This window comes from Ipomoea nil, unplaced genomic scaffold (assembly GCF_001879475.1).
Source record: "Ipomoea nil cultivar Tokyo-kokei standard unplaced genomic scaffold, Asagao_1.1 scaffold2662, whole genome shotgun sequence".
Lineage (NCBI taxonomy): Eukaryota > Viridiplantae > Streptophyta > Magnoliopsida > Solanales > Convolvulaceae > Ipomoea > Ipomoea nil.
In genome coordinates this window covers 1,741,777-1,751,005 of record NW_017619090.1, presented here as the reverse complement: position 1 = coordinate 1,751,005, position 9,229 = coordinate 1,741,777, and the positions used below count along the sequence as shown (strand labels likewise).

Below are 9,229 nucleotides of genomic sequence, written 5' to 3'. Positions count from 1 at the left end.
TCTCAGTAGCATTAGCATAAAAAATAGCTAGTCAAAAATAGCTAGACAGAATTCAAAAAAAGAACATGCATCAGTAACAAAATATCATATCAGCAGCAGCAAAGTATCAAAATATCAGTAGCAGCATATCAGCAGATCAATATCAGCAGCAACATATCAGCAGATCAGCAGTCATGATATATATCTCCCCCTGTTTTTGACAAAAACATATGACAAATTTTATGGGGTTTCAATACCCTGTTCTTCTCCTTGACTCTCTTCTTCTTGATCTTCTGCATCAGCATCTTCTTCTTGGGACTTTTCAATCTCCCCTTCAGATTTTTCTTCATCAGCATCTACTCCTTGAGATTTTTTAGCCTCCCGATCAGATTCTTCTTCATTATTTCCTCCTAAGGCTGTCAGCCATTTGAGTACTTCAACTTTTTCTTCCTGGATTTTCAATTGTCTCTGTTTTATATTCTTTTCAGATGTGTTCAGTTCATTGAGTCTTTTCTGGAAGTATTTTCGAAGGATTTCATTGTTCATGGGGTCATCTTCTGGATTTGTGGTTCTCAGGTCATTTTGATGAGATCCCTTTTTCAGTTTAACAGACACATTCAGAGCTTTGATTGGTTGGAGCTTTTTCTTGGTAGTCTTTAGACCTTGTCTGGTGAGGATGGTTTGAATTAGGTTTGGAAAGATTAGAGAGGCCTTGGGAGATTTGTTTTCAGCTAGGTTTATGACTTGTTGATGAACCAGTTCTCCATAGTTGATTTTGACCTTTTTCCCTACTTTGTATAACAATTCTGCCAAGCTCCATTTCACAGTGTTTTCATGTAAGGAGGGCATCCAGTTTGACAGAGATATTTTTTGTAGAATGGCATATTTGCTTGTCAAACAGGCAGCTTTAATATTCTTCTTTTCAAGAACTACATTTCCAGCTGTGATCTCCTGAGCTATGATGTCCCCATTGTGGTTGAACTGATCATCTTGTTTAAGGGTGTTGTAACTGGCATTTATAACATCGGGGGAAGAATCATAGTATTTTTCTCTTAGATATACTTTTCCATACAAAGGGCTTGATGGGACTGATGATTCTCCTTTGAGATTGCAATAGAATCCATGGATCATCTTTTCTTCAAAAGGTTCAATCTTTGTGACTATGTCTAGTAATCTTCCTTGAATCAGGAATTCTATGATGTGTTCTCCATCTTTGAGATTCTCCAGACTGACCAATTTTTGATGGATGATTTTTCGTAGTGAGATTTTGTGCCACAGATTGTTTGAGGCTTTATCTTGGAATTGGTTGTTGAGAGGTGGTAGCAGATCGGATGTTGGAAGTGTGGTTTCAACATCAATCTCTGCTGTTTGTTTTCCCTTTTCCTTTGATGTGTATTTCCTTTGTGACTTGCCCTGGTCTTTTGAGGCATTTTTCTAGGGCTTTTTAGACCTTTCATTCTTGTTTTCTTTACTGTTTTCCCAGTCATCATCAGTTTCTTTTTATTTTCTTTTGGCAGTCCTTGTCATTCTTGGAGGTGGGATGTTAGGGGTCCTTCTTGGGGGTCCCACAGAGATTGGAAAATTACATGGCCTTTTAGCTCTGGGGTCAGCTCCTTCATACGGATCCACTCTTCTTCTTTTTCTTAGAATTTCATCAGGATTATCTCCTTTTGATGGTTGGTCATCTAGGTTACTTGGGGTGAGATTTGGGGCTGTTTCATGATCATCTATTCTTACTTCGGTAGGGATTTCATCTAGCTCCTTTTCAAAACTGTCAATTGTGTCTGAATTCGTAACCCTAATCTCTGGGTTAGACTCTGATTTTCTAATTTCTTCCTCACTGGCAGGGGTTTTTTCATGTGTCAATAAATCTTCACCTTGTTGGTGTGTGATTTGGTCTAGGTCGACTATTAACTCCCCAAAGATACCCTCTGAACCAGTAGGTTCTTCTTCTGCATTTGGGTCCGAGGGAGACTCTAATTGTGGGTTCTCAGTTAAGGATGATTCGAGGGGCAGAGATGGGTTACCTGGTGGTGGGTAGATGTCCTCGAATGGTATTTGCGTGATTGGTATTGGATCCATGATTATATCTTCGGAGTGTTGTGGATGATTGAGTGGGAGATTCTTGTTGATGACGGGGGTTCCTCGTCGTGGAGGCCGACGAGATGATTTCTTCACCTTCAGCATTTTGGAGGCTCTTGCTTTCTTCATGGTTCTGTGATTGGTGAGTGGTGAAGAAGGTGTTCGACAATGGTGGTGGTCGTGGATGGCGATAGTGGTGGTGATCGTGGATGGTGGTGTGTGGAGCAGATGAGCGATCTGTGTGAGGGATTTCAACTGGAGCCGGGTGTGTTAATTTGGGTCATAGAAAACGGGTTCATGGTTGTTTTTTTTTTTTTTTTTTTTTTTTTTTTTTTTTTTTTTTTTTTTTTTTTTTTCTTTTTTTGTATATCCATTTTGTTTCCAATATTCGTCAAGGAGGGCCTGCTCAATGGTTTTTGGTTCTATCTTTGAAGTGTAGCAAGAATCTCCTTCGAACATTTTGAGGTAATCTCTTTTCTTTCCTCTTGTCCGTATTCCCCGATTTAGGTCTCCAATGATATTTTCTGTAGGATGATTTTTCTGGATTTTAGTGTTCTGTTTGATGGGTGCTTCATCTATGTTTTCTTCATCACCATCTGTTGGTTTTCCAGTGTCATCGTTCTGTTCTGTTTCTATAGGTGGTGTTGAAACTTCTGAAAAGTTTCAACACTTATGGTTTGCTCATCATCATCTTTGATTTCTGTTGAATCTATGTCAGTGAATGACACATTTATAGATTCCATTACACTTTGAGTTCTGAGATTGTAAACTCGAAACGCCCTGCTGTTAGTGGAGTATCCCAAAAAGAATCCTTGATCATGTCGAATTTCCCCAAATGTTCTCGGTCTCTTAGGATGTAACATGTGCTGCCAAATATGTGTATGTGTTTTAGATTAGGAGTTTTTACTTTCCATATTTGGTATGGCGTCATGTTTATCTCTTTCCGTATATATACTCGGTTGATTAGATAACAAGCTGTACTTACAGCTTCGCCCCAAAACTTTTGAGGAATTCTTTTGTGATTTAGCAGTACCCTTGCCATTTCTTGTATAGTTCTATTTTTTCGTTCCACTATTCCATTTTGCTGCGGTGTTTTAGGAGCTAAAAATTCATGGTGTATTCCTTTTTCTTCGCAAAAATCTTTGAAGTACGAATTTTCGAATTCTCTTCCATGATCACTTCTTAATCGTAAGATTTTTCCTATTTTTCCTTCTTTTTCAGTTTCAATCTTGTTGATGAGAGTTTTGAAACTTTTGAAGGTATCCGACTTTTCTCTCAGGAACATGACCCATGTAAAGCGTGAGTAATCATCTACTGTTACATGAACATACCGTTTTCCTCCTATGCTTTCAACTTGAGTTGGACGAAACAGATCCATGTGCAGGAGTTCCATAATTCTTGTGGTGTGGATTCCTGATATCTTCTTGTGGGTTTTTCTTGTTAGTTTGTTCTCAAGACATGTTCCACAAGTTTTGTTCTCGTTTATTTCGAGTTGTCGTGGTAAGCCTCGATATGCTCCTAGTTTTATCCCTTTCTTCATGTCATGGAAGTTTATATGTCCCATTCGTTGATGCCAAATTTGTGTTTTAGTTTCTTTGGAAAGATGACAGGAAAATTGATTTGTCCAGACGTAGCATTTGTCTGATGATCTATTTCCTAGCATCACACATCGTTCATTTTGATCATAGACTTGGCAACTGTCTTTGGAGAATTTTACTTGTAGATTACCATCACATAGTTGACTAATGCTGATTAGGTTTGCTTTAAGTCCTTTTACCAAGAAGACTTGAGTAAGTCTTGGTAAACCGGTCACATTTAGTGTCCCGCTTCCAATAATTTGGCATCTTCCTCCATCTCCAAATGTAACATGTCCTCCTTCTTTTGGTAGTATGTTAATCAGATGTTCTGGTTTCCCAGTCATGTGGCGTGAGCATCCACTATCGAAGTACCAGATTTCTGTATTCTTCTCTGTTTTGGAGGTGAGAGCAACTGTTTGTGTTTGATTTTTTCTGACCCATACCTTCCTGGTTTGTGATTGTTTCCTCATAAGACGATTTTGTCTAATCCAGCAGTGTGCTTTAATATGACCTGGTTTGTGGCAATAATAGCATCTGATTCTTCAATGTTGGAAATGTTGTTGCAACATCTCTGGATTTTCTGATTGTCTTTCATCAGTGTGTTCGATTCCCTGAGAGTTTTCCCTCAGCAATTTTTCTTTCTCTACAAGATCTTTTTCTTTTTCTTGAAGTTTCTTTAGTTCTTTTTTTGTTTCCTGATGATCTCGAATTTCTCTTTCTTTTTCAATTTGTAGATCACAGTTCTTTTGCATGAGTTCGTATTGACTCTAATAAGCTCCTGCCATTTTGATTGTAGCAATGTGTATGCTTCGAATAATCCTTGAATGTCCTCTTGGGAAGTGTCTTCCTCTTCTTGTCTAATGGTGAATGCAACGGAATTTGAATTTTCATTTTCACTGTCGGAGTCATCACTAAGTGTGGTGACATAGGTTCTATTTTTTCTTTTCAGGTATGTTGCACATTCTGATTGGATGTGTCCGTATCCTTTACATTCGTAGCACTGTATCCCATCGATGTTTTTAGAAGATTTTCCCTTTTTCTAGTTTTCAGATGTGCGTGGTTGTGAGTTTGAGTTGTTTCCATTGTTGTTTGCGAAGTTCTTGTTTTTATTTCTGAACTTGTTGAATTTTTTAACCACTTTATTGAAATTCTTGGTGAGTAGAGCAATGGTTTCTTCCATGGTCTGTGTGTCATCATCTGAATCAGTAGCTTGTGTAGTTTGTAGTGCAATTCCTTTGTTTGACACATTTAGTTTTCTTTGAAGCATCTCAAGTTCGTATGTTTGCAGGTTTCCCATCAGATCACTGAGTTTGTATGTGTCCAGGTTTGTGCTTTCTTGTATGGCTGTGACTTTCATGAGGAATCTTTCAAGTAAAGATCTGAGTACCTTCTTGACCAATTTTGGTTCGGGAAAAGGTTCTCCTAGATTATATGCTGCTCCAGCCATGTCAAGGATCTTTGCATTGAATTATGTGATATTTTCGTCTTCTTCCATTTTCAAGGTTTCGAATTGAGTTTGAATCATCTGTAGTTTTGATTGTTTGACAATGGTGTTGCCTTCGTGATGATTGCATAAGATTGCCCAGGCTTCTTTGGCTATTTCAGTGTTTGATATCAGTTTGAATGTTTCTTCACTGACTGCTCCATAAATAGAGTTCATGGCTTTTGAATTGTAGTCAGCTTCTTTGATTTCTTCTTCAGACCATTCCCTTTTAAGTTTCTTTTCTCCTCGTTCATTGGTAGGTGGCACCCACCCTTCTTCTACTGATCTCCATACTCTCTCACCTTGGGACATAATATAGACTCTCATTCTAGCCTTCCAATAGAAATAATTTGCACTGTTTAAAGCTGCGAGTCTGCTGCATGACAAACCTTCTCTGGGAAAATCCATTGTGTTGTTCCTTTGGGTGGTGTAGGATCCTGCTAGTAGTTTTAGCAGCCTGCTCTGATACCAATTGAAAAATTATAAGGAGCAACACACACACACAGTAATGTTGAAATGTACGTTTGTAACACCAGGAAATTGTAACGCAGTTCAAGTGAAATACCCTAATCTGCGAGGCACTTCTCGTATTGAGAATTAGCCTAAGTTCACTATGAGCAATTTAAAAAATACAGAGTTTAGGAAGAGGAAAATTTTACACAATAGATCTCACAATCTCTCATAATCTATTGAAACCTAACTCTCGTACTACTCCAAAGTGATAGACTCTCTCTCTCTCTCTCTCTCTCTCTCTCAATATATCTATATGCACTCGACCAGATTGCTAAGGTTAGATCGCTGTTGGTCTTCTTCTAAGAGTCTTTTTAAATAGGTGTTCTCTTGATCATAATCCTGGTTGAAGTATGAATCCTAATTAGATTAGGATTTGAATGATACTTGTAGTTTGACTAGGAGATCATTGAACTTTATCTTCAATTATCCTTTTGCCAATAATATTCTTAACAAGACTTTATTCAACATCCTCCAGTGCTGATGTTTGTGATTTGTTTCTTCTTTTCTTCATCCCTTTTTTATTTCAATTGTATGCCTCCACTAGAGGGGCTCTGTGGTGGGTCACTAAGAATGACCACTAGTTGCAGAGCATTCACACGGTGAATGGTTCTATTGCTTTGGTTGTTGTTGTAATTTGCCCGGAGGCAAGAGTTGTTTTCCATTCATTTGGGAGATACATTCAGGTGCCACCACCATTAAATTACTTGCTTGTTACCATTTCAATGCTTGGAGGGGCAGCAGCAGCAGCTGCTTATGCTCTTGGGATGATATCTGATGCTTTTTCTTCATTAGCATTCATTGTTGTGGGTGTTATCGTGAGTGCAGCTGGAGCTATTGTAATAGGATTTCCTGCATGTACTGGTATGCATTTTATGTTCTGTAGCTTATCTTAATTGTGTTTTTCTTGGCTTTATCATTCTAGCTTTATGTTCAATCTCCGGTCTATCGGCGTGGATATGGCGACAGATTGCGAAGAAGAGCCCCGTTCACGGGTTTCCTGGCGGGGTCTGCCTCACCGTCGGCGTCGGCGGGCATTCCTTACCTTCTATCTGAATCCACTTGAATTGCAGCGAAGCCCAAACTCCAATCGGGAAATTCACTAGAGCACAAACCGAGATGGCCATCGAGAAGGCCGAGAGCAATGGATTGAATGTGACAGTAAGTGAGGAGCTGAAGAAGAAAGCAATCTGACCAGAATAACGCAAATATGGAATAAAGAGAGGGAGATATAATGAAATGACGCAAATACCCTCTTCTCAAACAGCCATCTAATGGAAATGTAGACGGGGGACCAAAATTGTCTTTGTCACAATAAGTGTGTCCATAAATTGTCTAAATTTTTTATGAAGAACTAAAATTGTCCGTGCCACTATAAGTCTAGGACTAAAAATGTCTTTTACTCTTTTAATTATTTACAATACTAACAACGACTAATAATACAACTACTAAAAATATATTATTGAATAATACTAGTCTTTGAATTAGTGCTGCAAGTTGCAGAAGCCATTAGAATATTTAACTAAAAGATGTTTAACTGTGCTCCAAAAGAGAGCTGAACGTGTGGAATATAATTCATGTACTTGAAGGGAGTGTTTAATAAATAGTTATTAGCTGATTGAGTTAGTGAGTTTGACTAGTTGATAACATTAGCAAATTGTAGATAGATGTTTGGTAAATTAGTTGTTAGCTGATAGCTTATTACATACAAAATGACTTTCTCAAAAAGCTAATCGAAAAAACTGCTTTGAAATTTTTTTTAAAAATTTTAGGGTGTGTTTGGAAACCTGAAATTTTTTTTCCAGGTTTCAGTTTTTGGATGTGTCAGAAAAATTAAGTCAACGGAAATCATTTTCCGTTGACTTTGAAAAATATGCTTGTTTTGGAAGAAAATGACTTCTCATTTTTTGGGGAAGTCATTTTCCAACTTTTACATCACCACCACTACCACCACCAACACCATACCACCACCACCTCACTACCGCCACCCCCGTCGTCACCACCACCGCAATCACCGCCACCCTCACACCACCACCAACACCATCAACACCATACCACCGCCACCTCACTACCACAATCACCACCACCACCAGTACAAGACCACACTACCACCACCGTCGCCGCCACCATACCACCGCAACCACTGCCACCACACCACCACCATTGCCACCACCGCCATACCACCACCAGTTATTGTTATTATTATTATTGTTGTTGTTGTTGTTATAGTTGTTTTGAATTACAAGACTTTGATGAGTTATTTTGATATCTGATTAGTTATTTTTATTATATTTAAAATTATTATTATATTATTATATATTATTATACATGTTGTATTATTCTAAATAAAATAATTAAAATGTTTAATTATACAATTCTACTCATTTTTCAGAAAATGAACCAAACACACCAAAACAGTTTTCTAGAATATAACCAAACACTGAAAAGGAAAATGTTTTCTGAAAAATGACTCATTTTCCAGAAGTCATTTCCCTGCTGTCCAAACGGACCCTTAGTGGTTTGGAGCGATAAGTTGTTACAAAAAGTTAATTAATCAAACACTCATATTGGTTAATAATGGTCAAATAAGCCAAAATTAATTAATAGGCTAACTATTTACCAAACAAGGCCAAAAAAATCTTATTATACAAGAGCGAAGTGTACCCTAGCTCGACTAAAATATCCAATACAACACACTCAAAGTTGGTAAAAAAAATACTAAAAAAACTAAAAAGTGTCGACATAAAGTTGCTCATTTCCTATGTCCTTTGCATGCTCTTGAATTCTTTTGGCTGATATTGATAAGTATGATAAATTTTCTTAAAATTTGTATATTGACTAATTTAGTAGAATTGCATATTTAATAAAGTTATAAGATATGTTTTGTTATTGATAATATGAAAAGGAAAAATTAGGTCGAAGGACTAGTGCTTAGTGTCTACAAGGACGACCCCATCAGATTATGGCTTTGTTTGGTAAAATGATTGTTAGCTGTTATCTGATTGTGTTACTTAGAGGGAATAAATAGTTGATAACATTAGCTTATTGTAGTAAATTATTTGGTAAGTTAGATGTTAACTGATAGCTGTTTATTATAATTTCTTTTCTCAAAAAAACTAATTGAAAAGTTGCTTGTAGTAGTTTTTTTAATTTTAACCTTTGGAGTTGCAAAAAGCTAATTAACCAAACATTTATATTGATATTTTAATTAAATCAAACAATTAATAGCAGTCAAATAAGCCAAAATTAGCCTATAGGCCAATTTTTTACTAACGAAGTAGATATGCAGAAGATAAATGAGAAGTGTAGAGAGGGAAGACAGAAAGGGAATTGAGAGGAGAGATGTCAATTTTTTAATTCCAAAACATAGTCTCTAATACAGTCTACCCTATATTTAAGCAAGAAGAAAAAAAATCTAATAATTAACAAATCAATTTCTTCTAAAGTTTTGGGACATTACAAAGTACCTTCCCCTCTAAATATCCTAGTCCCCATGGATCACACAATGAGAATGGTTAGTGATAATGATAATAGGTTCAGTCTTAGCAACCCCTTGGTGTTTATTAATTTGGTAATTTAACTCTAAGCTACCCCACCA

At 37.1% G+C, this 9,229-nt stretch overlaps 1 protein-coding gene across 1 annotated transcript; it reads right to left on the bottom strand.

The window, feature by feature from the left end:
* Positions 1-219: 219 nt before the first annotated feature.
* On the bottom strand, positions 220-2,190 carry LOC109154920. The gene is made up of 2 exons (XM_019302659.1): positions 1,566-2,190; positions 220-1,397 (listed from the first exon to the last, which is right to left on the bottom strand). Exons 1-2 carry the CDS (start codon positions 2,188-2,190, stop codon positions 220-222), a joined length of 1,803 nt encoding a protein of 600 aa, XP_019158204.1.
* Positions 2,191-9,229: the final 7,039 nt, after the last annotated feature.